The sequence below is a fragment of the Perognathus longimembris genome, chromosome 12 (genome assembly GCF_023159225.1).
Source record: "Perognathus longimembris pacificus isolate PPM17 chromosome 12, ASM2315922v1, whole genome shotgun sequence".
In the NCBI taxonomy this organism is placed as follows: Eukaryota; Metazoa; Chordata; class Mammalia; order Rodentia; family Heteromyidae; genus Perognathus; species Perognathus longimembris.
Window position 1 is genome coordinate 2,300,784 of NC_063172.1, and position 19,842 is coordinate 2,320,625.

General features: G+C 39.4%; 1 protein-coding gene across 8 annotated transcripts in view; it reads left to right on the top strand.

The window, feature by feature from the left end:
* Positions 1–19,842, top strand: part of Ptk2 (protein tyrosine kinase 2) — a 201,261-nt gene that overhangs the window by 37,951 nt on the left and 143,468 nt on the right. For 2 of the 8 annotated variants that reach the window (XM_048358853.1, XM_048358858.1), the window contains exons 1-3: positions 5,219–6,123; positions 9,933–10,126; positions 14,077–14,391. In XM_048358853.1, coding sequence (XP_048214810.1) covers positions 14,292–14,391 — 100 coding nt within the window. In that variant the 5' untranslated portion in view covers positions 5,219–6,123; positions 9,933–10,126; positions 14,077–14,291. Of the gene's footprint in view, positions 1–5,216; positions 6,124–9,932; positions 10,127–14,076; positions 14,392–19,842 lie in introns of those variants that run through there. The other 6 variants (XM_048358863.1, XM_048358855.1, XM_048358854.1 and 3 more) reach the window with 6 other exon arrangements.

A 19,842-nucleotide genomic window follows, 5' to 3' on the forward strand; every position in this document is an offset into this window, starting at 1 on the left:
ATACTAAATGTTACATACTCAAATTTTGTACTCCTACTGGCAAAAGCATTTTTCTTTGTACAGTGAAATTGCCTAATTAACACAAATAATAGGTATTTTAGAAGGTAAATTATTTTAGGATTCATTCTTGGTTAGGCTTTTATAGTTGTGATTTTACCAGATTTGTAAATAAAAGATGTTTTCTGATATTGATTAGACAAACCTAATTACATTATATTCTTCTACTAGCTAATCAGCTGTACCTGTAGGCTATATTTTATATTGCTAGGAATAAAAAAGTGCATAGTAAATAGCAAAAGTACTTCTCACTGAACTTAAAACTCAATTACAGTTGTACATTGAGTTTCTTAAAAGTATGTCTGAGAGTTGCTTCTTATTTTTTTATGTGCCTCTTTTTTTGTCTTCCCCCGTTGGTTATAGGGCTTGAACTCAGGGCCTGAGTGCTGTGCTTGAGCTCTTTTGCTTAAAGCTAGTGCTTTACTACTTTGAACCACAGCTCCACTTCTAGTTTTCTGGTGAATAATTGGAGGGAGTCTCAGGGGGATTTTTCAGCTTGGGCTGGCTTTGAACTGTGATGCTCAGATCTCAGCCTCCTGAGTTGTTAGGATTTACAGGCATGAGCCATCTGTGCCCAGCTTCCCCAGTGTCTGGCCTTACCTTAGTTTTGAAGGCTTAAGAATGCTGGTATATGCCAGCACGGTGGCTCATACCTGTAATCCTACTCAGGAGGCTGAGATCTGAGGATCACAGTTTGGCTATCGTGGGGAGGAATGTCTGAGAGACTCCAACCTCCAATCACCCACCAAAAAGCCAGAAGCAGAACTGTGGCTCAACTGGTAGAGTCCTAGCCTTGAGCATAAAAAGCTCAGGGACAGTACTTAGGCTCTGAGGTCAAGCCCCAGGACTGGCACAAAATAGAAATAAAAATAAAAACAATGCTGATATGTTTCTTAAAATTGATGTCAATTCCAGTTGCCTCAGCCAGGTGGCAGTCATGCAGCAGTTGCCATTGCTGCACCAGTGAGAATGAGCATACCATGCTCATTCCAGTTGTATTATATGTGTCATCGACATGTTAATTGCTGTTTAAAATGTCTTAGTTCTGAAAGATTGCATTGTAACTTTTTTTGTAGTTACTATATACTATATATACAAAGTGGAATTTAAAAAGTAGAACATAACTTAAAGAGTTTAACCATTTTTACTTCCCTATATTTTTAGAAAGGATGTTTACAGGCCTTAACAGAATGTATTAAGAGGTACTATAAAGTGTTTGCTTAGCATATATGATGGCCGAGGTTCGTTCCCTAGAACCACAGAAAGATAATAAACTTAATTTAAGCTTTCCCATTATCTCGGGATCCTCAGTTTGGGTAGTTGCTCTGTCAGTTTGCAGCCACAGAGCCTGTGCCTTCTTTTCAGTGTTGGACCTCACTCCATTGTCTCTAAGAAGATTCTTTGAAAACTTTTTCTCACTTATGGGAAAGTCAAGCTGAATAATTACAATAACTCAAAATGTTTCTCCTCAAAGCATAGATGTGCACTTGGTCTCCCTCCCTTCTCGTTATAGTTATGCATCTATCTACCTGTGTGTATTTGTGTATTTATCCTTATTTATTAGCCCCTTGTTGTAGTTGCTGTATCAGTATACATATAAAAGGAGGTGTACTTTGGGAATAATAGGTTCATCATTACCACTAGCACCAGACCTCTGAATATATTTGAATTTAGTTTTTTTTTTCTTGGTGCTATTTTTATGAGAATTAAGAACAGGGTTGTGTGTGTGCACACACGTGCGCACGTGCTGTGTGTGTGCTAGTCCTGGGGCTTGAACTCAGGGCCTGGGTGCTATCCCTGAGCCTTTTCACTTAAGGCTGGTGCTCTACTACTTGAGCTACAGGTCAATTTCTGGGGTTTTGGTTGTTAATTGGAGATAAGAGTCTCATCAACTTTTCTGCCCAGGCTGGATTTGAACTGTGGTCCTCAGATTTCAGCTTCCTGAGAAGTTAGGATAAGAGGCATGAGCCACCAGTTCTGAGCTCAGTTCATTTTTTTTTTTTTTAAACAATCGCCCTCTCCTACCCCTTCCTTCCTTATAGGATGGTATCACTACTAGGATACTATAATTACTGATTTTACAGTCCCTTACTTTCCTCTGAGATAATGCTATCTTTTTTCTGGGCTTGTTTTACTTTGCTTTTACTTGACTTGCAATAAGAATTTCTTCCACCATAGATAGGCCAGTAAATTTGTACTTTGGACAGTAGTTTGGACAGTAGTTTTCTAGTACTTACTAAAACTAAGCATACAGAGTCTGTGATATGATAGTTCCATTCCCAAGTGCACGTGTAGCAGAAACATGTGCATGTATGTTCAGGGGTCATGCCTCTGAGATTGGCTCACACCATGTGGGTCTTCTCCCCATTATCTCACAGAACTGCTTGTTAATTAATCAGCCAGATCTGCATGTGTATGTTTGTGTTTTTGCACACACACACACACACACACTAATGTGTTCAGGTTGGCATGTAATAGGTGCTTTCTTAGTCATGCTCACATGAATAAATGAAAATAATTTTTTAGTGTGGCATTTGAATAATTGGGAATAGTTCTAGTTAGTATGATAGGGGTTTATGAATTTTATTAGCCAAGGAATTTATATTTGCAAATAACAGAAATTCACTTCATACTAGCTAAAGTAAAAGAAGAAAGCATCACTTTATGTAATTTGGAATTAGAGGGGTAGAGTTGGCGTCAGCTGTGCCTTATGATGCTAACATGTTTATTTTGCCCTTTTCTCTCCCTGGAGCACTTATTTTGGAAAGACTTGCCATTCCTTGAGACCTAGGGCCTAATGCACTTCACAATAGGTCTGTCAGTTTCTACAATATGTAGTGGGCAGGAGAGGGACAGTGTAATGACTGTAGGAACACTCAAAGTGGGATGCTGCCACTGGACAGAAAAATGATACCAGATAGGCTTCCCTATAGGACTGTCAGGTTTTTCAGGGGGTCACTTCTGTACCTTAGAAAGAAAATTCCTTAACTATATAGCATGTTCCCTTTCTACAGATAGTGCTTAAGGATATGAGGTTGCTTAATTGGAGGTCACAATACATGTTGAAAAACCACTTTTGAATAAAATTGTCTTAAATTTAGGAATTGTGAGGTTTCAGTTATGCAAGTAACTTTAAATGTTAGTCTAAATTAAGCTCTATGAATTTGAAAGAGATTATCATTGTAGCTTAATTTAGCAATTGTCATTATCAAGAAAAGGTAGAACTTTTGCCCAAGAAGACCTAGTTATCAATATTTGGTTTGAGGGTGGCAATACAAGGAATTATTTAAAATCCGTAGAAAAGGAAACATTCTAAAGACAGATGATTTTAGAAATGAGGAGCTTTACATGTAGAAAATAGAAGTAAGTCTCTAACAGATGGCCTGAACATTTCACCAATATGACTCCAGAGACAGAACAAATAGAGGCATGACAAATGCTATGCATTTAAACTGGGGAGCTATTCAGCTAGTAGGCGGAGGAGAGAATGCCTTCCCATGGTGGTTCCAGAGCCCTTAAATCTTTGAGGCCATTGTAAGGTCCTGGACCCTTGTTTTTGTGTGGGGTGGGAACTTTGTGGGAACTTGAGTGGAGGAATGCCTCAGTGGACAGAGAAGCTAGGAGGACGGTGCAACTGATGATGGTGCTGGTTACTGATTTGGGAAACATGTCAGAACATGATAAGGTGGCATTTGTGTGTGTGTGTGTCGGGGGCAGGGGCTACTGGGGTTTAAACTAGGCTTTGCATTTGCTGGGCTAGCACACTACCACTTGGGAGATACTTACAGTCCTGCTTAAAAAAATTAATTTTACTTTTTGTTATCATAGTGGTGATGTACAGAGGGATTACAATTACATGAGTCAGATAACGAGTACATTTCCTTTCATAGAGTATCTCCTGTTCCCTTATTCTCTCCCTGTCTCTCCCTCCTGTCTTTACCCATGAGTTGTGTAGTTCACTTGCATCAGTGTCCAGGGAGCTCCACTGCGGTATTTTTTTCACCCTTTTCCCTCAAGCCCTGTACCCTCCCCCAGTCCTTCCAAATGTGTACACTTGAATACATCATACATAAGGTAAAGAAGACAATCATCAAAAGTCAAAAAGGAAAAAGGAAAAAAAAAGGTCTCTTGTTTTCATATCCTGGTGTTTCAGCATGCATATTATTTTATATAAATATGAAGAGGCACTTTAGGCATTGTACATTGGTTTTGCTAGCACTTTTAGTTGGGAGGTTATTTACTTGAGCTATTTCTGTTTTCTTTTTGATGTTGGTGATGGTGGAGCTCTCAGGACCTGGGCACTGTCCCTGAGCTTCTTTGTGCTCAAGGCTAATGCCCTACCACTTAAGCCACAGCACCACTTCCGGTTTTTGAGTGTGGTTAATTGGAGATAAGAGTCTCACTAGGACTTTTCTACCTCGGCTGGCTTTTGAACTGTGATCCTAATATCTCAGCCTTTTGAGTCGCTAGGATTACAGGAGTGAGCCACCAGTACCTGGCTGTTTTATGTGTGTGCTTAGAGCTATAAATTTCACTCTTGGCAGTGATTGTGCTGTTGTGATGTGTTTTCATTTTCATTGAATTGTAAGAACTTTCTAATTTCTTCCTTAATTTCTTCTGTGACTCAAGTGTTACTCAGTAATGTGTTATTCAGTCTCCATGTGTTTGAATGTTTTCTGCAATATGTTTTGTTGTTGAGAACTAGTTTGATTCCACTCTGGTCAGGTAGGAGGTGAGGAACTATCTGAATCCTCTCATATTTGCTTAGAGTCTTTGTGTGTCCTATGGTTTGATCAGTTTTGGAGAATGTTCCATGGGCTGCTGAGAAGAATGTGAATTGGGTCGTTGTTGGGTGGAATACTGTGTAGTTACTGCTAGTCCATTTGGGTTATGGTGTCATTTAATTCAGAGGCTTCTTTGCTTATCTTTTGTTTGGCTGACCTGTCCTTTCATGAGAGCAGAGTATTAAAATCTCCCACTATTATTGTGTTGGGGTCTGTTATGTTCTATAAGTTCATAAGTATTTATGTAATGTATTTAAGTGCTCCATTGTTCTGTGCATAAATATTGAACACTGATTTCCTCTTCTTTTTTTTGGCCAGTCCTGGGCCTTGAACTCAGGGCCTGAGCACTGTCCCTAGCTTTCCCATTTCTTGTTGCTGGTCTGTGTTGCTGATGATTGTCTGTGCTGGTCGGAGTTGTCCAGTCCTGCTGTTTGCTAGTTATTCTAGAGATGGAGTCTGGGGAACTTTTCTGTCTAGCCTAGTGTTGAACCTCAGTACACCCAATCTCAGCCCCTTTAGTAGCTAGGATTACAGATATGAGGCAGTAGCACCCAGCTAAGATCAGGTTTATGGGGGGTGGGGGGGAGGCGTGAGGGGGAGAAGCAGTGATATATTTTCAGTTGCTAATAATTTTATTTTTAAATATGATTTTAAGTAAGATTGGAGTAAAAATTGTTAAATTTCTGTGCTTGACTTTTTAAAAGAATTTTATTTATTTGCAGCTCTTGGTTGATTTTTAAAAAAATTTCCAGTAATGGGTATCATATGTAGGGCTTCACACATGCTGTACCACTGAGTTATGCCTCTAGTCAGGGTTTTTCCCCCTTAAAAATTGATTTAAACTACCACATATCTTTCCCAGACTATACTATCAGACTATTTGGGACCTTTCTATCACCCTCAAAAGAAGGGCCATGCCATTAGCAGTTATTGTCTGCTACCCCTTAGTCCCAGGAAACCACTAATGTACTTGGTCTTCTTATAGGTTTGTCTATTCTGGATATTTCACATAAAAGCAGTTATATATGTGTCTGGCTTTTTGTACATAGCACATTATTTTCATTGTTCATCCATATTGTGTATGCCAGTATTTCCATTCCTTATTGCTGAGTAATATTTGACAGTAAATATTCTATATTTGCTTTTAGGACTTAACTTGCCAAAACCATATCTGGTGTTTTTTTTTTTTTTTCCTGGCCTGTGGCAGCATTTTTTTGTGGGTAGCTGAACCCAAATTCTCAGCCTCCCTCATATTCCTAGAATTGGCAAGTGAATACCAAAGGTAAAAGTATCTGTAAAAGATTCTGCAATTCTTCATTTTCAGAAGTTTTAGCACCTCTTCTCACTGGTTTTAGCAGTTCTCTGCTGCCTTCCAGCAGATGACTTGTATTTTAATCACTTTACTAGTTTTTCCAGAGTAAGTGCTGTTCTACAGCCTGTGGTTGCTTGAATTGAGAAATCTAAAATCTATTTTTTCATTATATTTACTGATTTCTAGATTAAAGGGGTGAAGTTTTGTTTGGAAGAACGTCTCTTTTAATAAGACAGTCTTTTTACAAACCCTCCTCTCTTTTGTCATATTACCTTGATGAGTGGTTGGTGTACTATTGATGTGGCTGGTGTCCTGATGTGTGGCTGTGTCCTGATGTGTCACTGATGTGAATTGCAGTTGTTGCTGTTAGTCACTCTTATGCAGAGTAACTGCAGGACTGTATGATATCAGCTGTATCACACATATCTTCAGTCAACCACTGATTTACTAACAAATGTTTATAGCTTTTCTTATTTTCTTATTTAAAGTCCATACTTACTAATCCAGGACTTCACTGTTCCAGTATATAAAGCACATTGTAATTGTTTCCCTTAAAAGTGATAAGATGTTGATACTTTCTGTTCTGATGCTTGAAAAGTGTTAGTTCCCCCCCCCCCCCATTATATTTAACATGCACAAGGTTGGACTGTTTGGGACTCACCACCTAGTTGACGTGCTCTGGGTGTAGACTGACATGGGGTTGAGGAGGATGGGGCTAATGAGGGCTGCCACAAGGGTGAGGTATTTGTTTTACAAGTACACACTTGGAGGGGTCACCAGAACCTTAATAAAAATAACAATTTAATACTGTGTCAGTCCCTCCCTCACCCCTCCCCCTTCCTTTCTCTCTTTTCTTTTTTTTTGTGGGGGGGGTGGGGTGTCAGTCCTGTTGCTTGACCCCAGGGCCTGGGTACTCTCTGAGTTTTGTTGTTCAAGGCTGATGCTCTGCCATTTGAGCTATAACTCTGCTTCTGGCTTTTTGGTTTTTTTTGTGGGGTTTTTTTTGGTGTTCACTGAGGATAAGACTCATGGATTTTTCTGCCTGGGCTGGCTTCTAACATTTGTCCTCAGAGCTCAGCCTCCTGAGCACCGAGGATTACAGATGTGAGCCACTGGTGTCCAGCTAATACTGTATTGTAGCTTAGTGGTAGAGTGCTTGCCTAGCATGCCTGAAGCCCTGGGTTCGATTCCTTACTACCACATAAACAGAAAAAGCCACAAGTGGCACTGTGGCTCAAGTGGTAGAGTGATAGCCTTGAGCAAAAGAAGCTCAGGGACAGTTCCAAGGCCCAGAGTTGAAATCAGGACTGGCAAAAAAAAGAAAAAGAGGGGCTGGGGATATAGCCTAGTGGCAAGAGTGCCTGCCTCGGATACACGAGGCCCTAGGTTCGATTCCCCAGCACCACATATACAGAAAACGGCCAGAAGCGGCGCTGTGGCTCAAGTGGCAGAGTGCTAGCCTTGAGCGGGAAGAAGCCAGGGACAGTGCTCAGGCCCTGAGTCCAAGGCCCAGGACTGGCCAAAAAAAAAAAAAAAAGAAAAAGATGGAAATGAGTGGAGATGATGAGCAGCATTGTTCATCTACCTTCTTGCCTTTTGTTCCAGTGCACAATACTGTCCTCATTTTATTTCTACTTGTTTGGGCTTGATTTGCTCATGTATTTGTTTTATGAAGGTCAAAACAGATGCCTTTTCCATTTTTATTATACAGTCACTTAAAGTTACAAGTTTCCTTTAAAGTACTCTTTCAGGTGCATAGTAAAGATACTGGTGGTATATGCTTACTTGTCCCCAAGCATTTTCTAATTTTCTTTGAATTTGTTACTTGGCTTAAGAATTATTTAGAAAGCTGTTTCACTTCTAAATACTGGTAACTTGTTTCTTTTAACATAGTTACCTTTTGTGTTCATTTATTGTTTTTAACAAAGTACAACTGCATGGCACAAAATTCAAATGTGTATGGGCTAAGTCACAACTCCTACCTCTGTTAAACTGTATGGTTGTTGTTGTTGTTTTTTTTTTTTGCCAGTCCTGGGGCTTGGACTCAGGGCCTGAGCACTGTCCCTGGCTTCTTTGTGCTCAAGGCTAGCACTCTGCCACTTGAGCCACAGCGCCACTTCTGGCCATTTTCTGTATATGTGGTGCTGGGGAATTGAACCCAGGGCTTTATGTATACGAGGCAAGCACTCTTGCCACTAGGCCATATCCCCAGCCCTAAACTGTATGCTTTTCCCAGTAAACTTTTTCTAGGTGGAATTTCTATCCCTAATTGTGTAATCTCCTAAAGATAGTTTATTCTTTCTCTCTCTCTCTCTTTTTTTTTTTGCCAGTCCTAGGCTTTGGACTCAGGGCCTGAGCACTGTCCCTGGCTTCTTTTTGCTCAAGGCTAGCACTCTGCCACTTTAGCCACAGTGCCACTTCTGGCCGTTTTCTATATATGTGGTGCTGGGGAATTGAACCCAGGGCTTCATGTATACAAGGCAAGTACTCTTTCCCTTAGGCCATATTCCCAGCCCCCATACTTTTTTGATACGTAAAATTTTACCTGAAAAATGCCAGAGGCTGTCTAGCATGCATGAAGTGTTGGGTTCTGTCTCCATCACTGTAATACATACATACATACATACATACATACATACATACATACATACATACATACATACATAAAAGGAAACTTTTGGTTTTTGAGCCAGGAGCTAACGTACCTTTAAAAATGTTTATATTTTCATTAATGAGTATTTCCATTGTCAGTGAAAAATTTTTTTTAAAGAAAACCACTTTTTATTGTTTTTGTGGTTATTTGATGTTCTAAACTTTCTCTTTCCCTCCCTGTTGAACATGTAGGCTGTTCCTATTTCTCACTATTAAAATGAATCTATGAATTATTTAAGACTCAAACTGACTTAAGCTTTAAAGGTGATTTGTTGGATGTGTATTCAGCGGATCTACCAGAATCTTTTTTTCTTTTGGCCAGTCCTGGGGCTTGTCTTGGCACTGTCCCTGGCTTCTTTTGCTCAAGCCTGCCACTCTTCCACTTGAACCACAGCACCACTTCCAGCTTTTTCTATGTATGTGGTACTGAGGAATTGAACCCAGGGCTTCCTGCATGCTAGGCAAGCACCCTACCACTGAGCCATATTCCCAGCCATCTACCAGACTCTTAAGGGAGGAGTGTTTGTGAGGTGTAGGGAGATGTGATATCTGTGCTTACTTTGCATGAGTTGTGAACTGCTTAGGGGCCTGGGGTACAACATCAAAGCCTCTTCAGCCTCTTAGTGTTTTCAGTGTTTCCTACCTTGGAACAGCACAGTTACTGTTCATTATTTCCTGCTTATAAGGCCAAACAAAACAAAACAAAAAAACTATGGTGATGAAGTGGCAGAATAAGCTGGATTTCGCTGTGCCTGAAGTTCTAAACTTACTTTGAGCAGTGTTAAGTGTTGTTCATTTTTTTGGTACTGGGGTTTGAACTTGGGGCCTTGAACTTGCTTGGCTGGCGTTTTGCTCCTTGAGTCAAACCTCCAGCCCTGCTCTTTGATTATTATTTTGGAGATCAAGTCTCTCACATTTTCAGGCCGGTTTTGACTCACCAACCTCCAGATCTCAGCCTCCCGAGTAGTTAGGATTATAGACATGAGCCACCAGTGCCCAGCTCGCTTGCCTTTTGTGGTTGGTCATGGTTTGTGGTTGATAAGGGATGGGAGTTGTCATTGTTCTTGTTTTATAGATATAGCAGTTGAGGTTCTGGCTAGTGAAATAATTTTTTCTTTGTCTCACAGGTAACTGGACTTCTTTTCATCTTCCAGTCACAATTCAGTGCCTTCTCCAGCCTCCCCTTGAAATCCTCCAGCATTTCCGAAGGGAGGTATAATAATTGTTTAAAAAAACTCTACAGAACGAGTCAACACTGACAACACTGCCACCTTTGGGAGTTAGTTGTACTGTGAGACCAGTTTGTTTGCTTTCAGAAAAGGTGATTATATCCTTAATTATGACTAACACTCTGAACTGTTATCAAGCCTTAGTTTTTGTTGATTGACTAACATTTTCCTAAAAATTACCTGTTCTTATAGTAGAAACAATGAGACACAGTGACAGAAATGCATACAGGAAATTAGCTTGCTATAGGATATAGTGATCCAAAGTTAGTCATTAATTGGAGTTACTATATTATAAAAATGCTGAAGTCATTTAAACCTGTAATTCTGGATTAAAGCAAACATAGAGCTGTAAAAGAATTTGAATTATAAGTGTGTGATATGAACAGTACCTTTTATTTACATCCCTTGTATTAGCTGACATAAAAGCATTTATCAGTATTTTACTATTCCAAGAAATTGTCATAGTGTTTGGGATTAAAGCAAACAAACAAGTGTGCTAGCTATATGAGAAATGGGAAAGTTACTATATTTTTATGAACTACTCTTGTAACCTTCCTTTAAAAGCAATTTATTTCTTAGTAGTTGATTCCTGGTAACCTTCACATTTAAGGTCAGGTTTCTGTAGGTAAGCCAGATGGGTCAAAATTCTATATAGCATTTAAAGGGATTTGAAGTTCTCTTTCATTCTAACTGATCTTGCTCAGCATTGTTTACTAATCTAATGATCCACCCCCCCCCCCCCATAGTGGGCCTTGAACTCTGGGCCTGGGTGCTGTCTTGGAACTCTTCAGCTCAAGGCTAGTGCTCTACCACTTGAGCCACAGCACCACTTCCGGTTTTCTTGTGGTTAATTGGAGATAAAAGTCTCATGGACTTTCTTGCCAGGGCTGGCTTTGAACTGTCATCCTCAGATCTCAGCGTCCTGAGTAGCTAGGATTACAGTTGTGAGCCACTAGCGCCCAGCTAGCCTAATGATAATATATATATATATATATATATATATATATTCACACTCTTATTTTGTAGTAGAAAGTCTAGGAGTATGCACATACTACAAATCTGTGACTTTTTAATTATTAGCTTACATTAGTAATATGGGGGGGAGGGGTCAGATTTCAGTGTCCCACTAGGAGGGACAGGCAGTGCAGAGGCCCTGAGGTAGGCAAAGAATAGCAAGGAGGGCTGTGAGCTGGTTGGAGGGCAGGATACTAGGGGTTATGAGAAGAAGAGGTTGAGATATGGGTGTAGAGAAAGGAGCTATATTGTGGGTGAACCCTGCTGACCATTCTAAGTGTATTGGAACCTGTTGTGGGAAAATTTACTGTTGTGGAGATTTGAGCAGAGAAATAAAAGTGGTATGATGGCCAGGTTGAGGATGGAATCAGAGAAAGCAGGCTGGAGGTATGAGAAGTATGCAGATACTGGCTGTGTTCTGAAGGTTAGGATAACAGGCTTTGCTGACATTGCATTGAGGTAGAGAGAGACGGAAGATGAGTAACTAGAGAGTTAGGTTTGAGGCCTCAGCAAACAATAATACCTTTCTTGTGAATGTTAATTGAATGAGTTCACTTGTTGAGTAGGACTTACCATTGTTTTTAATTGTTATATGAATGAAAAGTTTGATTTGAAGATTGAAAGAGTATTATAGTGAATGCTGGCCTTTATAGAATTTCACAAGTAAGAGGACATAGAGATCTTTTTTTTTTCTTAGATTGTTTCCAGCTATAGTCCTATTTCTGTTGAAGATGTCACTGGATTAGGAACTTAAAGGCAAAATTTGTTCTTAATATTTAGCAAGAACAAAATAAATAATCGTGTCACCCGCCAGTAATCATGTCTTCTCACCTCCTCATTTTTCCTCTTCTGTGGGAACAGGGAGGCAACTACTTTTTTGGGATTGTATTACTGGTTAAAGGCAGTTACTGTAGGTACTTGTATATAATTACTCTACTGGGGTGTAGATTATTCCTTTTAATTGCTGGCAGTATCCTCTTCATCCTTTTCTGCTCTCTACCTGTTGTCAGCTCCTGATTCTCAGTGGCCTGATGCTTCCTCAGCTTAGGTTTCTCTAGCTGTTGCTTCAGTCCGAGTGAGCACTTAGTGGACTGCCATCAGTTACTTCACTCTTTGGGCTGTAGGAATCATTGTCCTTTCTATCTTGCTTTTCCATACCCTCAAGATCTTGCACCTCAGGAAGTGAGATGTTTGAATAGTGAATAAACTATGAGTTATTAGGAAGGTGGCAGTAAAAGTCTCATCCACAGGTTAAAGTCAGAAATTGCCTCTCTCTCTCTTCCCATTCCTTTCTCAAGGTTGTCCTTGTTTCCTTGCTCACTGTGGGTTCCTAGCCTGGCTACTTTTTCTGTACCATTCTCTGCTCAGGTTGTCCTAAGGTGTCCTGGCTCAGAAATGTTTTGTGAGTGGAGTAGTTGGGCTGATGTGCGGCCAAGACCCTGGCTGATCTTGTGGGTTCTTGCTCCTAGCAGAACCCTGTATCCAGACTTCGGGTTCTTTTTGCAGGTCATGCAGCGTATTGGTCTGGCTTATAAGGTGGAGCAATTAGATACAGTCAGCCCTTAGTGTGCAGGATATAGTAGATGACTAGTAGAGGTAGCTTATGTTATTTAGCTGTTAAGAGCCATAAGTTCCAGATAGACTCAGCCATAGTTCCCAGTAATTGGCTTGGATTACTTGTGTAGCTATTGGTTGATGGTCTAGGTTAAATTCTACACTACACCCCTAGGGTGAAGCAGCAGGTTACCTTGCTTGGTGTGTTTACTCCTTTGAGGAAGATAATAATCCTTCACAGTCCTGTCTCTCCTCAGTAGTGTTAGAGCCAGGGGTGCTTTCCATGTGTTCTGATTGCTCTGTGTGTCTTTGGTCTTCTAGCCTACTTGGTAGTGTTACTTGAAGTCAGAGCTCCTGCTTGGGAAAGCTGAGTTTTCAGTGGAGCTCAGATATCCCTGGAGCTCTGTCATTGGAGCCTGAGAGACAAAGGCACATCCATTAGGGGTGGGGCTGGACCTGAGGCAGATGGTTCTGGGCATTGATAGGGACAAACCTATCTCTTCTCAGCCTTTGTTCAGGTCTTATATTCAAAAGTTAGTGAACTTAACAGAGCTTTGCCTTTTGCACACAGGTGAGGGAAGTTCTCAAGTTATGCTTAGGTTATTGGTTTGTACAACTAATAAAATTACCTATCTATTAGGAGAGCTGGAACTATATTGAACTGCAGTGCGTACTGCATATGCTTAAAGAACAAGACACCAGGAGCCAGTTACTTACTCTGATGCTAAAGTGGGATGTGTTCAAATAGATGAAGTTTTGTCATGACCTTGACTCTCTGAATTTGCGTAAAGAAACAAAGTTGCTTTGCATTTTTCAAAAAAATTGCTGATGCAGCCAGAAGGTACTTTTCTGTTCTGGCTTCATTAGTTCGAGTTTATTACTTATCTTTTGAAGCAAGAAAAAGAAATCTTACATCTTGGCTCTCAAAATTCCTTAAGAGAATTTTAAAAGGAATTAGCTACCTCAGCTTCTTGTCTATATTTTCTGGGGAGTTTTATACATTTATAGACTTATGAAAGTGTCAAGAAAAATACTTCACAGATGTTTTGGTTCCTATACACATCTTTTTAAAGAGATCTTATTAATGGTGATCAAGTGTTCCCCTCCCCCCCCAATTTTATGTCATCAAATTAATTAATCTAACTCTAAGGTCAGAATTAGGGTGATGTGACTTTGAAGAAATGGTTTAAGAACCATTTTCAGACACAATCTGGGTCACACTTGATTTGCAGCTCACTCAATTTTAGAGTTCACTGTCATTTTGTAAACAGAAGTCTGCTGGATGAATTGAACAGAAGGGCGAGATTAGCATATTCATAAGGTGCTGGCTACTGGCCGCCTTTTCTCCTCCCTCTTCTCTCGTCTCTCTTCTTCCCTGAATGAATCTAGGAACAGTCCCATAGGGTGGCATGACTCGCTAGCTAGTTTCGTTCTGTTCACTGGCTTAATCTGGCCAGATCGGTCTGTGTTTCAGATTGCGGAAGCAGAAGATTCGTTATCTGAGAGGCATCCTTCTTCAAGCTGCTGGAAATTGTTACAGAAGGAACACCCCCCAAATTTTGCTCCAAGCTCTGAAAAGGAGCACACTGGGGAAGCTTAGTCTTGCTTTGAATCAAGCAAATACTGTTGGAGCGATGAACGGGAACTTTGTGTGCGGACTCCTGGCTTGATCTTGATAGGATTGGGTGTATGTTGTTGGAACTGGCAGGCCAAGAGGCCCTGAAACCAGCAGGTGCCATCTGTATGGAGAAAAGCGGCTGTAGTCCATTTCCAATGTGTTGGGCTAAAGGTATAAACAACTTAAAAATCTGTTCAATTTATGTTTTGTTTAAATTTATGCTTTTTTTCATTAGAAAGACAGGTAAGGGTTTTCAAAATTGATTTATTGCAAGTAGATTTAAAGTTAAATTTGAGAAAACTATGGAAGTTGTTGTGACACAGTTTTACAACGTAGCTGTAAACCAGTTAGATAGCTTTTTGAACAGTAAGAAAAGTGTTGTTTTTTTTCCCCCTTTAAGTGACTTAATCCATCCTCCTCTGGTCTCTTATTTCTCGTAAATTAAGAGTTTTTCTTTTTACTCCTTAGCTATTCTGTGCTGTTAACAAAGTGGGCATTTTTAACCTTACAGTACTGTAGGAAAAGCAGCATGGATTCTTTTTAATTTAAAAATTATTTTTCTTTACTCAGTATAAATACTTATTTTTTATTTGAAACTCTGTATTATTTAAGATGTCAGGAATACTGGGAATAAACAACTTTCTGTTTTAATGTTAGAATTTCCATTCATTTAAGATAGATTATTTTCATTGTAATATTCAAGATAGTATTGGAAAACATAGTTATAAGTTAAAAAATGCCATACAAATAGTGCTTGCATCAAACCAAATTTAGCTTGAAGTAATTTTGCTTAAAGTTGTAGTGGATATTTAAGCTGATAAAGTCTTTAACAAAGAATTTAGTAAGGATATTGTTATATAACACTTAAATATCACACCAGTCTATTTAGACATAATATTAAAAGGACCTATTAAAAATGACCTATAGACTTACTCAATTTAGTTTTTAGGTTAAAAATGTTAGTATCATTAGGGTATTGGATGTATTAATATCAAATGCAGTTCTAACACTGAATCAGTGGTTAAGCTGTCTTAGTCATCTGTTAATGCTTTTTTAGGCTTATACACATAAAGCATGTGATACCAGAACTGTTTCAGAATGATAGTATATGAGCAAAGCACCTGTCACTTTATTACATAATTAGATATTCAGAGTAACTATTTTGCTGGGTTAAATTGAAACTTGAATTTTAAAAGGTATTTTGGCTTTAAGACTGTGTTATAATTAAACACAACTGGTTACTAGTAGTACTTATTGACACTGATGATCTTTTTGTATACTTACTAGGGTTTGTTTGTATAATGCCACCTTCACTGAGTGATAGCACTGATCATTAATAATAAGGCTCTCGGAGGATTTCTTCCATAAAACCTGGCAAGATCCCAGATCTATGAACCCAGAAACAACAGGATATTGAATAATCAGCTACTGTATTTTTTTACTCAAAGTGAGTTTAGAAATGTGAACTTTGGCAGAAAAGAGAGCATTGTTTTTGCTTGCCATAAAGCAGCTTATTTTTTTAAAGTATGTTTCTAGGCTGTTAGAGAAAAGGAGAATGGCTGTCTTTAAGTGAACTATCTATTTTTATATAGGGCCAGACTGGGCAAGGGGAGCAGAGCTCTCCATGTGGATGGTGGGAAACAGTGGGGATATATGTGTACGGCAGGAGCAAACCATCCCCTTGGACAGATGGTTCTGTTCTGAGTGGTTCAGGCTAAAAGCTTGTCATGAATCCCACCCAGTTCAGGGCTGCACACACGCCTCCACAGCGATAGCCCTGCACGGCTCTTTAAACTTCTTTTCTGCCTGCTCATTTTACCCTGTTGTGCCAAGACAGAAAGCTAAGAGATCTGTTTTTATGCTTGTGGGTTTTTGTCTTTGTGATAAAGACAAAGATGGTTAGTGTGTAGGAATTGTCTGAGTTAGTTGTTTCAAGTATAAGATTTACAATTTGTAGGTAAAGATAAAGTAAAAAGCTAAAATCCAAAGAATATAGAAATCTCTATCAGCAGGTGGACATTCTAAACCACGAATTTGATTCTATCAGCAACATTAACCTAAAAAAACATAGCAGTGTCCCAGTTTTTAAAAGACATAAAATTCTTATCAGGACAGGCTAAAAATACTGCAACAGACCTATATTTGTATACTTTGAAATTAAACCTTAAAGCACAAGAGGTGAGGGTGTCTTTTTTGTAACAAACAATGCACTATTGAATAATCTATGTTAGATCTCACCCAAGAAGATTTTATTTTCAAGTATTTTTTGATATTTCAATTTTTTAATATCTTTAAAGAGTTGTACAAAGGAATTTCAGTTCAACGTGTCAGTTTATGATAACAGTGATTAGTGTCACCCCTTCCATCATCTCCCATCCCCTGAAGTTTTCTAGTTCCATTTTCATTTATATACATTGAGTTTTATGAGTATATTTGCCCTCCATCCAGCCACTGCCCTGCCCCCTCTGGCAAGACATATTTCAGCTTCCTGGCACTCATTTTGTTAAATTGTTAATTGTTCAAAGGGGTTATACAACAGGAATCCTCCCCTGCATATTCCATAGTCAGTTTGATTATACATATATACATATGATTCCGTATGTGTTCTCATATATGTTTATAGATCTAACTTCCACATGTGAATGAAAACATGTACCTTTGTCTCTCTGAATCTGATTTACTTCACTCAGATTCTTTCATTATCTGTAAATGACATATTTCTTTTCCTAATGGCTGGATAAAATGCTGTGTGTGTTTGTACACTACTTTATGTATGCATTTATATATTATGTATAGGTATCATATATATTATCAATCACATTCTTTATCCATTAATCGGTTGCAGAGCATTTGTGCTGCTTTTGTAACTTGGCAGTGGTGGATACTGCAGCAGTGAACATGGGTACACTGGTGCCTGTTTTTGTATCTTGTCATGCAGTCTTTTGGGTAAATGCTCAGGAATGGTATCACTGGTACTTCATAAGGTACTTCTATATTTTGTTTATTTTTGAAGAATCTTCATATTGATTTCCATAGTGATTGCAATAATTTACATTCTCACAGAGTACTATAGCCCCCCTCCTCCATTCTCCTCAGCATTTGTGGTTCATAATATTGATAAACAAATGTTACTATAGAATCTTAGTGTTGTTTTGATTTGCATTTCCTTTATAACCAGAGATGCTGTGTGTGTGTATGTGTGTGTGTGTGTGTACTACTTCTACTAACAGTTGTCTGTTTACATCCTTTGTCCATTTACTAATTAGGTTGTTGATTCTTGAGAGTTGAGTTTTTTGAACTCTTTGTATATTCTGGAGGGTAGACCCTTGTCAGCTGTCTGGCTGGCAAAGATCTCCCATCTAAGGTTATCTTGTTAGCTTTTTTTTTTTTTTTTTTGCCAGTCCTGGGCCTTGGACTCAGGGCCTGAGCACTGTCCCTGGCTTCTTTTTGCTCAAGGCTAGCACTCTGCCCCTTGAACCACAGCGCCACTTCTGGCCATTTTCTATATATGTGGTGCTGGGGAATTGAACCCAGGGCTTCATGTATACGAGGCAAGCGCTTTTGCCACTAGGCCATATCCCCAGCCCTCTTGTTAGCTTTTTTTTAATCTTTCGGCTGTGAAGAAGCTTTTAGCTGATTCAGTCCTACTTCTCAGTTCTTCTATTTGCTGAGCCTCTAGAATTCTACTCAGGAAGTTCCTTCCTATGCCAATAAGTTCTAATGTTTCCCTTACTCCTTCCTTCCTGTAGTAGTTTCAGTGTTTCAGGTCTTACATTGAGGTTTTTCATCCATTTCAAATTGTGACAAGGTGACTATCAGGGATAACGTGCATTTAATTGTATCATTTCCTAGGCCTAAAGTTTGTTTAAATTCAGAATATTGAATTAAATGTAAATGTTTGCAGTTCTGTGTTAGGTTAAGAGTATGGAAAACTCTGCTTGTGGAAATCTTTGTATCAGTATGTATACTGTTTAATCCTTTTGAAAGGCTGTTCAAGAGGTGCTGCAGATTTGTTAGAAATAAATGTGTTTTCTGATTTGTTCTATTTCAGTAGTAGATAGAGATTACAAGTACTTTTTTGTTTGTTTGTTTTGGTATGCCACAGGGCTTGAACTCAGGGCCTGGGTGCTGTACCTGAGTTGTTTTTTTTCTCCTCAGTGCTAGCGTTCTACCATTGAGCCACAGCTCCACTTCTGGTTTTCAGGTGGTTAATTAGAGCTAAGAGTCCCAAGGACTTTCCTGTCTGGACTGTCTTTGAACCATGATCTTCAGAGCTCCTACTCCTGAGTAGCTAAGATTACAGACACGAGCCACCAGTGCCTGGCTTTAAGTGTACTATTAATAGTTTTATTTGTATGATGTGGCTCCTGTGGTTAAGTCCATAATTTATACAGTTTTAAGTTGTCAGCTCATTTGTCCATGTAAATAGCTTTATATGCAGTTCATTTTTAAAAAAAGGAGTTTAATGGCCAACTCTCTTGGTACCTACATTTGTGTTATTCATAAGCATCTGATACCTTGCCTACAGAAGCCTGTAATCTTCCTTATTTTAGTGAACACACTGGACCTCCTCCTACCTAGTTCATGCTGTAGGATAGCAGGTGAGACATTGAGGAGCTGAGAAAGGTTAAGCAATTTGATAATGATTATTTAGATCACAAAAGACAGAACCAGTTCTGAGTGGTGGGAATCTGACTCCAGGGTATATATTTTTAATCTTGTTAGACACACCACAGTGGAAGGATGATGGGGTCATAGCAGAACATTTAATTTGTATAGCTTTTACAAGTAGATACAAGAACCAGGCCTTCTATCTTCAGTTATTTTTCATTAAAGAAATATTTATTGAACACTCAATATGTTCTGAGCCCATTGTCAGTCCCTGACATATGCTGAGTAAAGGACAAAACATTCTTAATTCCATTGAGTTAGTATTCTGCTGAATTAAAAAAAAAAATGATGCCAGCAACTCTAGCTACTTAGGAAGTGAAAATGAGGTGACTTTGGGCAAAAAGTTCACGAGACCCCCATCTCAACCAATACCTGTGTATGGTAGTACATGTCTGTGATTCTAGTAGCTATGATGAATAGGAAGCCTAAATAGAGCCATGGGGGGAGGGAGGAAGACCCTATCTCAAAAATAACCACAGCAAAAACCAAAGACAGGCCAGAGGTGTGGCTTCTGAAGTAGAACACCTGTCTGGCAAGTGTGAAGCTCTGAGTTCAAACCTCAGTTATCCACCTTCCTCCAGCGCCCCGCCCCCCAAAACAGCAACAACAAAGAGTAGTAAATTGTGTGGTAGAAGGTGCCAAATGCCATAGTGAACATGTGATCAGATGACAGTCACAACAGGTAGGCTGCGTGGTGATACCGCACTTCCCCAAGACGGAAGGAAATGGAGTTAGCCTCGTGGGTATTTAGAAGAAGAAAGTTCCAAGTTGGATGTGTGGTGAGAGTAATGGGTGGAAGGGCAGCATGGCAGGAACCGAATGATTAGGCTCCCTTCCTGACTCTTGCCTGCCGTGTTGCTGTTATCAGAGCCTCAGGCATGAGATGTAAGCCACTGAATAGTTCTAATCCACATTCCTTTAAATGGACTTAGTGTGAGGAACAATTGGTTT